The sequence below is a fragment of the Malaclemys terrapin genome, chromosome 11 (genome assembly GCF_027887155.1).
Source record: "Malaclemys terrapin pileata isolate rMalTer1 chromosome 11, rMalTer1.hap1, whole genome shotgun sequence".
NCBI lineage: Eukaryota > Metazoa > Chordata > Testudines > Emydidae > Malaclemys > Malaclemys terrapin.
This window is the reverse complement of record NC_071515.1, coordinates 4,027,751-4,047,209: the sequence shown is the minus strand read 5'-3', so window position 1 is coordinate 4,047,209 and position 19,459 is coordinate 4,027,751. Positions and strand designations below refer to the sequence as shown.

Sequence of the window (19,459 nt, the reverse complement as noted above, 5' to 3'; positions counted from 1 at the left end):
TTTAGGCTAAATTTGATCTATCTTAAAAGAGGAAAATATATGGTTATTCTTCTTACACTTTATCATATCAGTTTTATATTACATATTGAAATTTAATAAATTTGTCATTCATACAAGTAGTTTGTTATTGTCAAAATCCAATATTTTTGTCTAATGTAACTAAAATCCTACCAATATTTTCCCCTGGAAAATTTAAACAGTTTCCTAGTACTTAAAATATTTTAGGTTTTAAACTAAATAGGGGTTTAAAGTGTGGGATAATTTAAAACCACCTGGATCCTATAATTCAAAATGTTAGGGAGGACATTGATGGAATTTTCCAAGTAGAGGACTTTGGAGAAGAATAGGCGCTATTAAAGTTAATTCTGCCTCAAATTAACGATCACAAAGATAGAGGCTATGTATTTTTCTACTGTGGAAAAATGACCTTTGGTTTTATCTGGAAATGGTGAAAGTGTAAGATCAAATGCAAATAGTTACATCACAAGCTAAATAAGAACATGGGTTCTTAAGATTCTAGACATAAGAAAATTCTAAACCTCCTTTAATTTGATGCAGGCTCAATCTTTACGTCTCTCTAGTAGCAACGCTATAGACGGAAAAGCAAAAATGTAGCATGCTTGGCCAGTTCACAGTTTATTTGTTCTTTTCTGCAAGAGATCTCAATAGCAAGCATGCAATGATATAGAATCCTTTAAATCCTACAATTGGCTAGTTAGATAAATGGTTGCAAAGCCAGGTCTTAGTCAAAAGCACACAGAACTAGGATTTTAAAACTCTTCTACAAGAAGCAAATCTCTTTTACAGGAAATCAGTGTTATTCAATGGAATTTATGTTGCAGGGAAGAAAATCTTCTGCATATTGGGAGAAATTTTAAAGGACTATGTGTTCTGAATAATTAGAGGGCATTGCTATATTTTGGAAGGGTGGATTCAAAAGGATATTGGACACCATAGCATATTTGATTGGGATGCATTTATGTTTTTTTTTCCTGAATCAGAAATGCGGTTTGGATATATTTGGTTTTACAACTGATAGCATGTTCAGCAATTCTGTTTGGTATCACAATGGTCTAAAACATTTTCAAGAAGTTTCCTTTGCTTCGAAGGATCAAATTTAAGTAGGAGACATTATCTGTCTACTGGTGCTGAAGGGAGAATTACATACCAGGGTAATGATCTCTACAAAAACTTTGAAGTAACAATAAAAGAAGGCTGTTAACTACCTTAAACAGATTTCACCCGTCTCTGTGATGTTTGGATGCCAGATTCTAGTCAAACATTTTACTTTTGGAGGCTGCCAAAATAAACAACAAACAGAGATTACAATGCTGTCCTTTCAAATTAGTTAAATCACCAACAAACCATTATGAGTTGTACAGTTCCTGGAAGCTAAAATTTAAATGTGGGTGATCTCAGTCCAAGTACTAATGCTAATCTGGCCGTTACCTTATGAAGCAGTTTAAATGGAGCAGAACAGGATATAAAACTACAGTAACACTGCTGCTTTCCCATTCCGTGTTATATTCAGGTTTTTGGCTTTGTAAACAAGTGGAGGAAGAGCAAAGATTCATTCCAGTGTGATTTCTTCTTCTCAGTAATTTTCTGGGTAAGGAAAGTATTCCCTATTTTTAAATGTTCACAGAAGTACAGAGGATAACTGTTCCATTTGACTATTTCTTGGGTTTTTAAATCTTGATACAGATTTGTATTATTTTACAGTGACATCACTAAACTCAATTCAGCATGTAGCTCCAACAGATGCTATAGCTCATTTTTAATGCATCTGGATAAATGCACATTTAAAAAAAAAATCAGATTCCAAAACAGAGTCTCATTGCTCTAGTTTTGTAAGTAAGTCAAAGGAAAGTCAAACAATTCTAATAGCTTAGCAACAGCAAGTTATTCCATCCAAGTTCTCCATATTACAATATTCATTATATATAAAGTCCTCAGCCAAGATATAAAATGGTTCTGATAACATCGCTCCACAGAAATAATCTTCCTGTGCCTTGTCTCATACATTGGTCTCTGTCCGTTAATCCAAAGTCTTCATGGTCTTCAAAATTTTAAGGACACATTCTAAATGCTCAGTCCAGCTCCCTGTGAATAAGGTGAAGGGAACAGTGGTGGGAATTCACTGCCTCTGCAGAGCCTGTTCTGTGGCTAGAGGATTGTGGAAAGTCCTCGCTTTAATGAGGAAAAGGACACATAGGGCTTTCGAGATGGAAAGCTAGCTGTCTTCCCCTTCCACTCTCAATGAAGAGGGTGTGGAAAATGCTAGAGGGACACCAAATTAAGCACGGAGTCTGAAGCAGATATTTTTGGCACAGAGGAAAATACTGAAGCCTGTTAGTTCTATGGCATGCACAGCTCCTTAAAATGATGCTCTATACCCAAACCTTGGTGCTGGAGAAAATCTAAAGGGCTGGAATGCTTGGATCCTATCCTAGAGTAGTTCAGTCTCAGTGCCAAGCCTTCAGACAGCCCTTCAGTCACGATCCTATACTCTATGTCACCTTGAATGGTCACAACACACAAAATCAGCTACGTAGCAATGGCAAACCAAGAGAACCAAGCCATTTTTTAATAGAACAAGAAAATAGAAGAATTCTTTGATCTTCTTTCACTTCAAATTAGATTCATTAGATCAGGGTTCTCTGACAATTAATCTCAGCTGAAAGAACTAAGAATGTGGAATGCTTACTTATATTACAGTAGCATATGGAGTCCCCAATCAGGATGAGTTGCCAACGTGCTAGGCTTCCCCAGGAACACGTTGGTTTACTATAGGAACGTTTAAGCATACACCAAACAAAATAAGAAGGCAGAGGGAATGGGAGGAATTCGCAGGGAGAGTTTCACATGTGACTGGTGCAACTTCTAGTCTGTACTCCTGAGTAGGCTACTCCAGACTGCTGCAAACAGAAACAGCCTCCAGACCAGATCTTTTCATCTTCAAAGGAACATTCCTATGAAACTTTAGCCACAGAAGTATAACACTGGTGACATCACTAGATATGGGAGATTCTTACCTACAACTTAGCAAAACACAGAGTTATCTGAAATTCCATTATTTGCAGAAAATGCAAATCACAACACAAAGAAGAGCTCCTTGTAAGCTTGTCTCTGACACAGCAGAAGTTGGTCCAATGAAAGATATTACTTCATCTACCTTGTCTCAAGTGAGAAAAATGACTTAAATACTCACCACCATGTTATAGGCATCAGGAACCTCAATTTCAAACTGAAATTTTCCTCCTTGGTAATAACCCTCATCTATTAAAAAAACACAACACAAACAAAGAGAAAGAGAAACAAATGTTAAATGAGCACAAAGAAGATACAGTATAGTCATCATTACATTCTGATCATCACAACATCACTGAAATATGGGTCTTGCACCATATCTTTTTAAAATATGTCATTTTACTGTCAGCCTTACATCTCTAAGCTTGCTTGCTTTCATGCTTTCTTCCATACCAACACCTCTGCATAGAGCACCTTCCCCAAGCTGATGGAGAAGGCCAGTACTATCTCATTATTCAAATCCATCTGCAAGACCCACTTTATGAACACTTGGCAATAACAACTACAGTGATATAGTTAAAGCAGTACAATCTCCTTCGTGTGGTTATATTGATATACAGATGCTTACAGAGGTATATTTTATACCCATATAGGAGGGGAAAAAGCTTTACCATCTAAAGGACCTTTAAAGTAGTATAATTGTGTCCACACTAGAGGTTGTAGTAGTATAACTAATTTGGTTTAAAAAAAAAAAAATCACACTTTTAACCAAAATCATGAGACCGGTACAAAAAGACCAGGCCTAAGTAATTCAGTCCTGAAAATACTGCAAAGCGGTCAATGGTTAGATTGAAAATTCAGATGCTACTGATGGACAAAATTCCTTGAGTTTTTAATCAAAGTGGTTTCTGAGAAACTATGGTATTTCCTTATATTCAAAATATGTTCAATGGAAAAAAGTTGGGGCTTTGCAACATGATTGTAAGAAAACTAAAGAATATTGTTTTTATGTTTAATATTTTTCCACAGTAGAGCCTAAAAATAAGGTTGTGGCTTCCCAACTTTCTGTAGTATTCTTCTTCTTCACCATTCTCTCTTGCTTTCTCCCCTTTTCCCCATAACTGTTTTAGCTAAATATACCTTAGAAAACAGATAAAATGTTACATGTTTTGGTACTTTAGAAATTAATCTAAAGAGTTCTGTTGACAAGCATGTGGACAAGGGGGATCCAGTGGATACAGTGTACTTAGATTTTCAGAAAGCCTTTGACAAGGGCCCTCAAAGGCTCTTAAGCAAAGTAAGCTGTCATGGGATAAGAGGGAAGGTCCACTCATGGAGCGATAACTGGTTAAAAGAATGGAGAGAGGTAAATAGTGGTATCCCCCGGGGGTCTGTACTGGGACCTCTACTATTCAACATATTCATAAATGATCTGGAAAAAGGGGTAAACAGTGAGGTGGCAAAATTAGCCGATGATACAAAACTATTAAAGATAGTTAAGTCCAAAGCAGATTGTGAAGAGCCACAAAGGGATCTCTCAAAACTGGTGACTGGGCAACAAAATGGCAGATGAAATTCAATGTTGATAAATGCAAAGTAATGCACATTGGAAAACATAATCCCAACTATACATAAAAAATGATGGGGTCCAAATTAGCTGTTACCACTCAAGAAAGAGATCTTGGAGTCATTGTGGATAGTTCTCTGAAAACATCCACTCAATGTGCAGCGGCAGTCAAAAAAGCAAACAGAATGTTGGGAATCATTAAGAAAGGGATAGATAATAAGACGGAAAATATCATATTGCCTCTATATAAATTGATAGTACGTCCACATCTTGAATACTGTGTGCAGATGTGGTCACCCCATTTCAAAAAAGATATATTGGAATTGGAAAAGGTTCAGAAAAGGGCAACAAAATAATTAGGAGTTTGGAACAGCTTTCATATGAGGAGAGATTGATAAAATTTCAGCTTGGAAAAGAGACGACTAAAGTGGGATATGACAGAGGTCTAGAAAAATCATGACCGGTGTGGAGAAAGTAAATAAGGAAGCGTTATTCACTCCTTCTCATAACACAAGAACTAGCGATCACCAAATGAAATTAATAGGCAGCAGGCCAAGACAATAATAGGGCTAAATAAAGAACTAGATAAATTCGTGGAGGATAGGTCCATCAACGGCTATTAGCCAGGATGGGCAAGGATGGTGTCCCTAGCCTCTGTTTGCCAGAAGCTGGGAATGGGCGACAGGGGATGGATCACATTACCTGTTCTGTTCATTCCCTCTGGAGCACCTGGCATTGTTCATTGTTGGAAGACAATATACTGGACGAGATGAACCTTTGGTCTGACCCAGTATGGCTGTTCTTATGTTCTTGTTCTAAAATATTGTCCACAATACTTCCCAATTCCTCCATGGACAGGCCACGAACAATAAAGAAAAATTCACTGTCCATGACCTTTACTGTAAATACCCCTGACTAAATCTTAGCTGGGGGCCCCGGAGCCGCTGCTCCCTGGTGGACCCCGGGGCCAGACACAACAGCCACTGCTCGGGCGGTCCCTGGGGCCAGCTGCCAGGGGCCGCTGAGCAGTGGCTGTTCTAGCTGCCCCCAGGGCCCGCCGCACTGGCTGCTGCTTGGGGGGACTCTGGGGGCAGCTGCCCGGGGCCACTTGAGCAGTGGTTGGTATGGCTGTCCCCGGGGCCGCCTGAGCAGCTGGCCCCGGAGCCAGCTGCTCGGGCAGCCTTGGGGTCAGCCACGTTGGCTGCTGCAGAAGTCATGGAGGTCGCAGAAAGTCACGGAATCCATGACTTCCATGATCTCTTTGACAGACACTCAGCCTTACTCATGATGTCATGCTGCCAGGACTATAGTCAGTTCCCATCTTCTGTCTCTTTGTCAAGCTTCCTGTTGAGCAGACAGCTCGTAAGATGTCACTATGGGTATGTCTACACTACAATAAAAGAGCTGTGGCATGGCCTCAGCTGGTCAGGGTCAGCTGACTCATGCTCCTGAGTATCTATACACCAATATTTTTAGCCCCACAGACCAAGCTCAGTGATCCCAAGTCAGATGACCTCAGCTCTGAGCCTCAGTGCCACGGATTTTTCAATGTAGACATACATGGGCTGGCTGTGTCATGGAGGAGGAGGGATAGCTCAGTGGGTTGAGCACTGGCCTGCTAAACCCAGGGTTGAGAGTGCAATCCTTGAGGGGGCCATTTAGGGTTCTGTGGCAAAAATCTGTCTGGGGATTGGTCCTGCTTTGAGCAGGGGGTTGGACTAGATGACCTCCTGAGGTCCCTTCCCTTCCAACCCTGAGATTCTATGATTCTATGATAGTGTAAGAGGCATAGGAGAGAGTCCTGGAATGGAAAAGGAGATGGTCAGGGGCTGACAATCTTGGGGCCCTCCTGCTGTCTGAGGGAATGTGGGATGCTGCAGGGGTCACTGCAAGTGACCAGGATCAAACAAAAAATGTCGGGCTTCAATAATGTCATGGGGTCTAAAGACTATGAGGACAGGCTGGGGCTGGTCTTCCACATCCCCTCAAGCAGCATCCCCAGCTGCCTCCATGCAGAACTACAGAACATTAGTACACAACCCACACAAACTGTACACTTCGTATTCTGTGTTGTAATTGAAATCAATATATTTGAAAAGGTAGAAAAACATCCAAAAATATTTATAATCAATTTCAATTGGTATTCTCTTGTTGAACAGTGTGATTAAAACAGCAATTAACTGCAATTAATTTTTTTAGTTGATCATGAGTTAACTGCAATGGACAGCCCTACAGAATATCTTTAAAATGCTTTTTCTCTTTAGATACAACTCATACCAAATGAAAATCACTACTACACACTATGACTGAAGAGTCTCAACAAAATATCTCTGATTTAAATTATGCAACTTGCTACAGAATTATCAATCCTTCTCCCCAACAAATTATTTCAGATTTTACCATCTTTCTTCTTAGTGTTTTTGAGTAAGGAGGAGTCTTCAATACACTGTAATAAAATGAATACACCGCCAACTTCCAGCCACTGATTTTTTTTTTTTTGGCAATGCTGCTAACGCCAATTCAATCTTTAATTAATATATACATTTATCCTTACAGTTACTAATTCCTGTTGATTAAATGGAGACAGCAGCCAGCTGAGTTTCATTATAGCAAGCTATCAAAACAGATGTTACAGAACTTGAATCATTCTGTTACAAGGCGAAGTGCTGTATTGTTGACATACAAACTCAGTCTGATACCGTGGTCTAATCAAAAATGGATGCCTAAAGTTCAAGTCAAAGGGAGCTGCTGGATGCTCAATACTTTGAAAATTAATCCTAAATATGGATTCTAAATATAGATTCTGGAGCCTAATTTTAAGCACCCATTTTTGTTTTTAATAGCTACAAAGTCAATAACTGATGAGACAATAATCTCCTTTACAGACTATATACAGAGGTATATGTAGTTGTTGTCCAGTATAACATAGGGTCAGAAAGAGAGCTTGTCAAGGACAATGATGTGCAGTGTACTCAAGGATACTAAATCTCAAATGTGGTACAAAGTTATAATATGGTAGAGACGACAAAAAAATAAAGTTATTCATTCTTTTGTACACCATAAACCATGCACCACAATTCCGTCCCAGTAGGGATTCAAGCACTCTATTTTCCCTTTCAGCTGCCCTTCTGCTCAAAACCCTTCACCAAACTTCCTTCCTACAATATAACCAGCCGTACCAGCAAACATCCACAACTACTAGTGCTTGGGTGGGTATTGGGGAGGAATAGTATGTTAAAGGAGTGTGTACAGCAAGGTGAAAGGCATGCAGAATTAAGGTTGCAGTACATGGTATATGATAGTTGTGGTAATGGTAATTTGTGTGCTAGTGAGTGGAGTAAAGGGTGTATGCAATGCCAACTGACAACTTTTCATATCCTTGATTTTGTGGGTTTGCGTCAGGTACGTCTTAACTGATTCTCAATTCTTTTGTATTCATTATTTACGCCTCTATAAAAAAAGTGTTTGCAAATGTTTGTGCATACACACATGCATTTATGTAAAAGAAAATTAAATCCACCAAAAGATCTACAGAATCTTAACTAACTGACAAACCCACAAAGCAGGAATACAAATTCCAAAGGATTCCAAGCAACAAGAATGTGCACATAGACTACCACCTTCCCGCCAGATGCAAACACGGAGAAAAAACAAAGGACTCCAACTATCTGCTTGCATACCAAGGCAATCAGGCTGACAAAAATCCTCCAAATAGTTCAAGAACCCCAGAGGAAACACAGGATCTCAATTTCATATAGGAATGACAAGCCTGTTAAACCACACTCCTCAGGAAAAGTGCACAAAAAATTGCAGATACGAAGAGAGGGCTGAAAGTTAGGTAACCCTCAAAGTATATCTCGAGGTAAAGAAACTAGTGAACCTCAGCACACTTCATCCATTTACAAAGAGCATGGGTCAGTATGGACTTCCATACCTCCGATCCAGCAAATACAAGAGTCCTGTACAGTCACAGTGCAGGCCCATGGCATCATCTTGTGAGGCTGCCTAAAGGAAGGGGCCAAGGGAATCCACTTCTCAACTGTGGAGAATGAAATTAAGCTTCTCTCTCAATCTCTTAAAGAGATTGTTAAAACTATCTTTTTCACCCTTTACATTTGCATTAATCTATATTACTACACACACTTTTTTCCTCTACAACTCCATGTGCACTTTGCTACAGTACGTCTATATTATTTTTACTGTGTTTCATATTATAAAAAGATTTTTTTATATATAAAGGTGCAATACAGGAATCTAAATTTAACATCCTTGTGGGGGGGGGCGGAACACCAAAGAAGTCCACCACAGTAGCATTTAACTTCAAAAGGGGGAACTATACAAAAATTAAGCTAGCTAGCTGAATGGAAATTAAAAGCAACAGTCATACGAGTGAAATGCCTGCAAGCTGCATGGAAACTTTTTTTAAAACACTGTAATACAGGCTCAAATTAAATGTGCAATAGAATCTCAGCGTTAGGAACACCAGAGTTACAAACTGACCAGTCAACCACATACCTCATTTGGAAACAGACGTACACAATCAGCCAGCAGCAGAAACCCCGCCCAAAAAAGCAAGTAAAGTAAAGGACTGTGTTAAATATAAACTACTAAAAAAAAATAGAGAAAGCAGCATTTTTCTTCTATATATTAAGGTTCAAAGCTGTATTAAGTCAATGTTCAGTTGTAAACTTTTGAAAGAACAACCATAACGTTTTGTTAAGAGTTATGAACATTTCAGAGTTACAAACAACCTCCATTCCCGAGGTGTTCCTAATTCTGAGGTTCTACTGTCAACCCCAAATTTTAAAAAATTGTAACAGGACCAAAACACGCCACTATGGATAAACAACAGAATAAAAGATGCAGTTAGAGGCAAAAAAGGCATCTTTTAAAAATTGGAAGTAAAATCCTACTAAGGAAAATAGAAAGGAGCATAAACTCTGGCAAGTCAAGTGTAAAAGTATAATTAGGCAGGCCGGCCAAAAAAGAATTTGAAGACCAACTAGCAAAAGACACAAAACTAACAGCAGAAATTTTTTTAACTACATCAGAAGCAGGAAGTCTGCCAAACAATCACCAGGGTCACTGGACGATCAGGGTGCTAAAGGAGCACTCAAAGAAGACAAGGCCAATGTGAAGAAGCTAAATGAATTCTTTACACTGGTCTTCACTACGGAGGATGAGAGATTCCCACACATGAGCTATTCTTTTTAGGTGACAAGTCTGAGGAACTGTCCCAGACTGAGGTGTCAATAGAGGAGGTTTTGGAACAAATCAATAAATAAAACAGTAATAAGTCACCAAGACCAGACAGTATTCACCCAAGAGTTCTGAAGAAACTCAATTGTGAAATTGCAGAATTACTAACTGTGGTATGTAATGTATTGCTTAAATCAGCCTTTGTACAAGATGACTGGAGGATAGCTAATGTAATGCTAATATTTAAAAAAAAAAAAAAAAAAAAAAAAGGCTCCAGGGGCAATCCTGGCAATTATAGGCCAGTAAACCTAACTTCAGTACTAGGCAAATTGGTTGAAACTATAGTAAAGAACATAATTATCAGACACATAGATGAACACAATATGTTGGTGAAGAGTCAACATGGCTTTTGTAAAGGAAACTCATGCCTCAGCAATCTACTAGAATTGTTTAATGGGGTCAACAAACATGTGGCAAGGGTGATTCAGTGGATATAGAGTACTTGGACTTTCAGAATGTCTTTGACAAGGTCCCACACTAAAGGCTCTTGAGCAAAGTAAGCAATCCTGGGATAAGATGGAAGGTCCTCTCATGGATCAGTAACTGGTTAAAAGACAGGAAACAAAAGGGAAGTTTTCAGAATGGAGAGAGATAAATAGCAGTGTCACCCAAGATCTGCACTGGGACCAGTGCTGTTCAACACATTCATAAATGATCTAGAAAATAGAATAAACAGGTTCAACAAAGAATTAAATAAGTTTAAGGAGGATAGGTGCATCAATGGCTATTAGCCAAGATGGCTACACCTCTGACTACCAGAAGCTGGGACTAGAAGACGGGATGGATCACTCAACAATTGCCCTGTTCTGTTCATTCCCTCTGAAGCATCTGGCATCAGCCATTGTTGGAAGACAGGATACTGGGCTAGATGGAGCATTGGTCTGACCCAGTATGACCATTCTTATGTTCTAAATCTGACTACAATGAATACAAATCACATACTACATATTATTTTCACTCATTTGAAAGAGAGACTTACATGATAAACTTTCTCAAAAGACAAACCAGTATTATTGTCTTGCCTTATAGCAGGAATGGGCAATAATTTTTGCAGCGGGGGCCACTTCACAAATTTTGCTAAGTCGTCATGGGCCGCACATTTCTACTATATTAATGGAGGGATGTGGGGTCTGGGAGGGAGTTTGGATGCAAGAGGGGATTCTGACCTGGGTCAGGGGATTGGGGTGCGAGCTCTGGCCGGGAGGTGCTTACCACAGGCAGCTCCCGGCCGGCGGTGCAGCAGGGCTCAGGAAGGCTGCCTGCCTGCCATAGCCCCATGCTGCTCCCGGAAGCGGCTGCGGCCAGCTGCTGCTTCTGGCATGTCTCTGCGCGCCCCTTGGGGGTAGGAGGGACAGTGGGTCTCTGTGCACTGCCCGTGCCCGCAAGCACCGCCCCCACAGCTCTCATTGGCCGGTTTCATGTGACAACATGGCATCCTCCAACAAGTGGTTAACCTCCCCAAAATGGTAGTTCTTTACATTTGAGTCACAACACTACTATGGACTGGTACAGAAAGAATAAGGATACCATTTTTTCTCAACGGCAATACAAGGGAAAAGTTAAAGTATGTGAAGCTATTGCACCCACCAAAAATAGTGTTCTAAAGTAAAAAAGAATTAAAAAAAAAAATATTTTTAGAAGGCTACTATATAGGGATGGCCCATAAAAAAAAGGGGAGGGGAGAGAGGCGGGAAACTAATGCCCAAGGGAAGGGGAGGGATATGTGATTGCCATTCTAATTCCAGAGACCTCCTTTTTACTAGATAAAGTTATGTCTTTAAGCAGCAATCCAAGAGTGTATTCATCCCTTCCCCTTCGATTTAGTCTTAAATTTAATTTTTCTTTATAATCTAAATGTATTACTAATTAGTTAATGTTTGTAAGGACTGGAAGATTAAAAAGTGCTATGTAAGTGCAAAGTATTATTACATCCAATTTACTGTTTTAAATGAAGAACGTCCGATAACTAGGACAGGCCACAAAGGATACAGTTGAAAGCAAGTCCTACAGTCAGTGGCTCTGAACTTTCATACTTGCCAGTATTTAAAGCTATAAATAGATGTACTTGGGGAAGGGGGGAAAAAAGAACCTATTAACTCAACTGAAATGTTAAATAGGCCTGAAACAAAGCCCACTCCACTCTGAACACCCTAAATTATGAGGTAATGTGGGGAAAACATTCAACTGGGAGAACATGTATTTTACTCAAACAGGGGCAGATAGCACTTCAGTACTAGCTTTCCAATTTCACCCCTAGGACTTTCCAGCAAGATCTCAACAAGTTTAAATCAGTAAATCCAACTGGTGTCAATGCATTACATTATTTAATTTAACATTCAGGGTTTTATAAATAAATTACTGTACACAGACTAATTTCTAATGTAGGCAGCCTATGGTTCAATATATTAAAAGTTATATATACCAGACACTTTACTTACATTGATAGCAAATACTTATCCTTTTTTAATTTAAGCAGATCTAGTTTCTGACAAAAAACAAAACAAAACAAAAAACTAGATTTTTTTTCCTGCAGGATTTGGAAATAAAAAAATTTAATATGAGAGGTTAACAAGCACATATTTTAACATTTATACAGAGAGCTTTTAATTAGTGGGGGTTATCTTTAGTCAAAATATCTTTTGTGAGTAAAATATTAGTGTTTTAAATTGTTTGCCTTGAACTATATAAAAACTGACGGCCTTTGAAGCAACACACTCCCACAAAGTTAGTTCCCAGAAAACAAGAAAGATCTGTAAGGACTGTTGGCCCCCTGGGCAAACATTGATCAACCCCAGAAAAACTTATATTTTGAGAGACAAGATAGTATCATTTATTGGATCAACTTCTTTTTCCCAAAAAATGTCGTCCAATAAAAGATATTACCTCATCCACTTTGTCTCTGATACCCTGGGTCCAATACAGCTACAACAGTGCATACATGTTACATTTTGAGTATTTTAGGTGTATATTTCATGAAGCCCAAATATTATTCTCTTCAAACTCAGAATCTTGTTTGCACACCTGTCTGAGGGCACACACTTTACATATTAGCTACTATAAAATCATTTCTGAGGCACATAATTTACAAGCATCCTAATTATGACAAAGGTCCAGAATCAGATGATAGAGACAGTATTCATTAAATGCAAATCCTCATTTATGTTAATATAAATAAATCTATTACAACTGTGACATACCCAAAAGGCACATGTTCAAAACAATTAAACTCCTGTGATAAACAGAAATAAAATGCATAATTACTGTACTAACTGGATTTCTGCAGTTTAGTATAATAACTTGTATGTGACAGGGGCTTCCTTTTCACAAACAAGCAGCAGAACTCTGATAATTTTTGGCTATATCTAGGCTTCCTCCTGCTACAAACTGAGTTGACATTGAGCTTTCAAAGTAGTTTCCTATAATAAGAGTTTGATCCTGCAAATACTTACAACTGGACCGAGTGTTTGTTATTTTGAGTAGTTCCATTGATTACAGGTAACTAGAACAGGGAGTGGTCATAATGAAGGAGCACAAGAATAGCTCAGGGAGAAAAAGGAGAAAAGACTATTTTCCACAGGCCCCTGTTGACTGGCATTAATTAAATTACCCCCTCCTTTAACTCTTTATTAATCTAGTCACATATCAGTCACTCCACTATTTTCACTGGGATCAATGTCAGGCTGACAGGCCTAAGATTACCTGTTTACCATTTTAAAATATTGGCAAAACGTTAACTTTCTTCTAGTCCTTTGGAAGTTCCCCAGTGTTCCAAGAGTACTGAAAATCAACATTAGCGGGCTAACGAGCTCCTCAGATGTCAGAGCTCTGAGTTCCGACACTCTCCGGGCTGATGTGATAGCCACCAAGAACGTGACCTTATATGAAAGATATAACAGCGAGCACGAAGCCAGCGGCTCGAAGGGGGGGCCTGTGAGAACGGACAGGACTAAATTGAGGTCCCAAGCAGGGACAGGTTGACGAATGTGCGGGAACAACCTGTCAAGGCCCTTGAGGAAGCAACCAACGAGTGGGTTTGCAAACACTGAGGTTACCCCCAGCTCCACGGTGGAACGCCGAGATGGCAGCAAGGTGTACTCGAACTGAAGAGAGAATCAGTCCTAGGTGTCTGAGATATAGTAAATAGTCCAGGATAAGAGGGATTGGGGCGAGCAAGGGAGCATGACCCCATTGTGTGGCCCAAAGTGAGAAGCGCTTCCACTTGGCCAAGTACGTGGTCCTTGTTGAAGGCTTCCTGCTACCAAGAAGGACCTGCCTGACCTGATGAGAGCATTGCATCTCCACAGGGCTTAGCCCTGGAGCATCCAGGCTGTAAGGTGGAATGACTCCAGGTTCGGGTGAAGGAGGCGACCGCGATCCTGTGTGATCAAGTCCGGTAGTAGGGGCAACCTGAGGGGCACCCAAATAGACATGTGCAGGAGCGATGTGTACCAGTACTGGCGCGGCCACGCCGGCGCTATCAGGATGAGCCGAGCGTGATCTCTGCGGGCCTTGAGGATTACTCTGTGAACCATGGGAATCGGGGGAAAAGGCGTAACAGATGCCTTTCTCCTCTCTCGTCTGCCCAAGAGAGGAGAAAGGCATCTGTTAGAGTCCCCGGACTGCGTCCCATGAGGGAGCAGAATTGAAGACACGTCCTCCTTCTGCCCGTCCTTGCCCTTCTCGCTGGAAGCAAACAGGTCCACCTGGGGATGACCCCAGAGCCGGAAAATTAAGAGTACTATATCCCAGCGGATAGACCACTCGTGACCCTGGAACGAGCGGCTGAGGGCGTCCGCAAGCCCGTTGTGCGTCCCCGGGAGGTAGGACGCTGTCAGGTGAATTACGTTCTGTACGCAAAAGTCCCATAATGCGAGGGCCTCCCGGCACAGGGGAGAGGAGCGAGCACCACCCTGTTTGTTGATATAGAACATCGTTGGAGTGTTGTCAGTGAGGACAGAAACGCACGTGCCTGCCAGCTGGGATTTGAAGGCTATGCATGCGAGGTGCACCACTCGTAATTCCCTGACATTGATGTGCAACGAAAGGTCCTCTTGTGACCAAAGGCCTTGGGTGCTGAGGCCGCCCAGATGTGCACCCCATCCCAGATCCGATGCGTCCGTTACCAGGGATAGGGAGGGCTCGGGGTCGAGGAAAGGCACTCTCGTGCAGACCTCCCGCGGGTCGAGCCACCATTGAAGGGAATCCAACACCGGCCGAGGTAACGTCACCACTGATTCTAGGGAGTCCCTGACCGGCCGATACACCCCTGCCAACCAGGACTGGAGTGGGCGCAGTCTGAGTCTGGCATGTCTCACCACGTAGGTACATGCCGCCACGTGCCCTAGTAATTTGAGGCAGTTTCTTGCTTTGGTGGTCGGGTAACCTTGGAGGCCGAGTATAATGTTGGACATAGTCTGGAATCTGGCCTCTGGGAGATATGCTCTGGCGTGTGTCAAGTCCAGAACTGCCCCTATGAATTCGATTTTTTGGGTTGGAGATAGTGTGGACTTGGCCTCGTTGAGTAAGAGGCCGAGCTCGAGGAAGGTCTGCCTGATGAAGACCACCTGAGCCTCCACCTGCGCCTTGGTCCTGCCCTTGATGAGCCAATCGTCCAGGTAGGGAAACACCTGAATCCCCTGCCTGCGCAGGAAGGCTGCCACGACTGCCATGCACTTTGTGAAGACCCTTGGGGCTGCTGACAGACCAAAGGGCAGAACCGTAAATTGTAGATGAGCATTGCCCACGACAAACTTGAGGTAACGCCTGTGCTGAGGGATTATCGCAATGTGAAAGTATGCGTCCTTTAAGTCGAGGGCGGCATACCAGTCTCCTGGATCCATGGAAGGAATGATGGAGGACAGAGAGACCACGCGGAACTTGAGCTTCTTTACAAACTTGCTGAGATGCCGCAAGTCCAGAATAGGTCTGAGGCCCCCTTTCGCTTTCGGTATTAGGAAATAGCGAGAATAGAAGCCCCTGCCCCATAGCTCCTGAGGAACCTCCTCTACTGCCCCTGCTGCGAGGAGGCACTCAACTTCTTGAAGTAGAAGTTGCTCGTGAGAGGGGTCCCTGAAGAGGGACGGGGAGGGGAGCTGGTGGGGCGGGAGGGAGGAGAACTGGATAGAATATCTCCTCTCTACCATGCGAAGCACACAAGTGTCCGATGTGATCCGGGCCCACGCACGACAGAAGGGGGACAGACGTGACAAGAAGGTAAGATTGGAAGGATCCAGGGTTCTGACTGGGAGGTCGTCCTCGACCAAGCCATCAAAATGGTGGTCTAGGCCCCTGTGTAGGCCTTGGTTGGGCAGATGACTGGCCGAAGGGCTGCTGTTGTTGCCTCCTTCTGCCCGCCCTTGCCCTTCTGCGCAAGGCATCCCCTCGATTTTGAGGCTGGTACGGCCGTGGGGCCTGTGGTGGCCTGAACTGCCTACGCTGGGTGACCGGGGTGTGTAGACCTAATGAACGGAGGATGGTCCATGAATCCTTTAGGTTATGAAGCCGCTTATCTGTCTTCTCTGAGAAAAGTGTGGGCCCTTCGAAGGGAAGGTCTTGGATCGTTTGTTGGACCTCATGTGGGAGGCCGGAAACTTGAAGCCAGGCTCCGCGCCTCATGACCAGACCAGTCGCTAACCTGCGTGAGGCTGAATCGACCACATCCAAGGCCGTCTGGAGGGAAGCCTGGGTAATCAATCTTCCCTCTTCAACCAGGGCTGAAAACTCGGTTCGCAACTCCTGCGGAAGGAGGTCCGTGAACCTAGACAAAGCCGAGCACGTGTTGTGTCCATACTGGCTCACTATGGCCTGCTGATTGGCAATGCGCAAATGCCTCTCTATTTTTGGGGGTAGCTCCCTGGAACCCCTGGCGCTCCCTCTAGTTGGCTGCATCTACCACTAGGGAGTCCGGGGGAGGGTGTGTATAAAGATGTTCATAGCCCTTTGATGGAGCAAAATATCGCCTCTCAGTCCTTTTAGCCGTAGGGGCCAATGAGGCTGGAGTTTGCCACAAGGTGCAGGTTGTGTCCATAATGGTCTTTATGAGAGGTAGGGCTACCCTGGATGGGCCAGACGGGGTCAGGATGTCCACCACCGGATCTGTATCCACCTCGATCTCCTCAGGCTGGATCGAGAGGCTCTGGGTTGCTCGAGTAAGCAGCTGTTGGAGGATCCTATTGTCCTCTAGGGCCGGTGCCGCTGAAGTTCCCGCTACTGCCTCATCCGGAGATGAGGAGGAAGAAATCCCCTGAAGAGGGCCTTCATCTACCCCCTCTCCCTCTACGAGGGCCTGTGGCACATGGTACTCAGGCTGCGGGGCCGGTGCGGACTCAGGATGCGGCACCACGGCCGGTACCGGGATCGACACCGAGCGACAAAGTGTGCTGGACGGTGCCTGCAGCATTGGGAACAAGGTCCCCGTCGGTGCCATTGTCTGGCTAGGCCGTGCCGTGTCCCTTTGTGGCACACTCCTGTCAGACGGCGGTGCCGGTGGTGGTGGCATTAGCGGCGGGGCCGCCGACATCGAAGAGACAGATGCGGCTTGTGAACGGGGTCCATACGCCTGACCCACTGACTGGTGGTAGGCCCATGGCATCCAGAACGGCCATTGGGGGGTGGGGGCGGTTGCCACTGCTGCTGCCACTGCGGTGGGTACAGTTGGGTACTCGTTGGTGAGGACGATCGCCTGCTCCTCGATCTGTTAGAGCAGTACGGGTCCGCCTCCAAGTCAGAGGTCTCTGAGTACGAGGACATAGAAGGCGCGGTACCCACTGTCGCCGGGGACCGGAGAGGGTGCTGTCTGCTCCGGTGCCGCTAGAGTGGCACAGCGCGGGGAGCGCGGCGAGAGCATTGCCAGTTTGCCCCTAGATTGAAACTGGGGTCAAGCGGTAGCTGGAGGTTCTCTGCACCGGTGCGGCGACACCGGCACCGGGAGGCTCAAGAGGTCAGAGGTGGCCTCGAATGCCTCCGGCGTCGATGGAAGGCGCACTTCTTCCATAATATCCGGGGATCTAGGCCTGTCCGGACTCAACCGTACCCTCTCTGGGGTGGGAGTCAACGGGATGGCCAAATGGGTCTGCGGCGTGGACTGTCCCGTAGCACTCGTAGACGGCGCCCGCCCCTTAAGACGCCCGGTGGGGGGGAATGTTCCCTCACAGGTCTCTTCTTCTTAACCGGCACTGACGATGGGGAACGGTGTCTCATAGAGGATGATTTCTTGTGCGTCGATTCTCTCCGGTGCCGGTGTTTGGGGGCCTTGGCCTCACAACTTATCGCCGGTGTAAGGGCACTGCGCACCGAGGATGAAGTGCTGGGTGCCAGCTCGGTAGGCCCGGAATTTGATTGCGGCCGCAGGGCCGCCTCCATTAGGAGGACTTTAAGTCTCTGCTCTCTATCTTTGAGAGTCCTGGGGCGAAAAGCCCTGTAGATACTGCACCTCTCTCTTTGGTGGCTCTCCCCTAGGCACCTTAAGCATGAAGAGTGCGGGTCACTCTTCGGCATGAATTTCCCACAGCCCCTGCAGAGTTTGAACCCTGGGGACCCGGGCATTCACCAGCGGGGCGACAAAAACTTGGGGACCCCCCCCCCCAACTACTATCTAACTAAGCTAACACTAAACAACAAGCTAACTAACTATTTACAACAACGACGGAACACTGCCACGATTGCTGAAGAGCACGCGAAGTTCCAGCTAGCCGTCACTGGCAGTAAGAAGGAACTGAGGGGGTGGAGGGTCGGCTGGCCCCTATATACAGCGCCATGAGGGCGCCACTCCAAGGGGCGCTGAAGCCGACCCTACGGACGCTGTTATAGTACAATCTTCCGGCTGGCGTGCACGCAGCATGCACACACCTGCTTGGAATGGACATGAACAACCACTCGAAGAAGAACTCATTCTTACAGTGCTCAACTCTGCTCACTATAGATTTGTCCTTCTGTCCTTTCGCTTCCCTGGTCAAATTTTTTTTTAAACCATTCTGAGCTTCTGATTTATATTTATGATTTATGCAATATCCCCTTTTCCCCATTTGTGTGTGTATAAAACATACACACACACTCGTGCACACAACCCCCCCACCCCGCCCCAACTCTTCACTTCCTTTCTAAGACAGGTTGGATTTAACCAATACTGACTTCTTTCTGGATTGTAGCTTTTTGAGCATCTAGCAAAATGTTCTTGAACAACTCCCCATTATCATTCACATTTTCTGTTTAAATTCTCTTTCCCAACTGACCTGACTCAGGTTTTTTTTTAAGCTTTGTGAAATTGGCCCTTTTAAAGCACTACACATCTATATATTATAATTTGGACTTTATTCTGTTGCACGTAACAAACATGATAGTGTCATGATCACTTGTACTTAAGCAACCACTAATTTTAGTTCTGTGATCAATTCCTCTTTCATCAAGAGGAGATCTAATATCGAATCCCCTTAGTGCTGGATACAATACTTTTTGAGTTGGTACTGGGAGCATAAAACCTCCAGCATGTGTCATTCAGACTGAATTCCCCCATGATCACGTAGCTTTTTCCTCGCACATGTTATGGATAGGTGCTTCAGAAGCTAGTCATCCTTGTTCCTAGTGGGATTTGGTGATCTGTGGCAG

The 19,459-nt window shown here is 43.8% G+C and overlaps 1 protein-coding gene across 2 annotated transcripts in view; it reads right to left on the bottom strand.

The window, feature by feature from the left end:
- Positions 1-19,459, bottom strand: part of UBE2F (ubiquitin conjugating enzyme E2 F (putative)) — a 131,111-nt gene that overhangs the window by 70,788 nt on the left and 40,864 nt on the right. For both annotated transcript variants that reach the window (XM_054044032.1, XM_054044033.1), the window contains 2 exons: positions 3,212-3,279; positions 1,227-1,297 (listed from right to left, as the gene is read on the bottom strand). In XM_054044032.1, the coding sequence (XP_053900007.1) occupies positions 1,227-1,297; positions 3,212-3,279 (139 nt within the window). The remainder of the gene's footprint in view (positions 1-1,226; positions 1,298-3,211; positions 3,280-19,459) is intronic.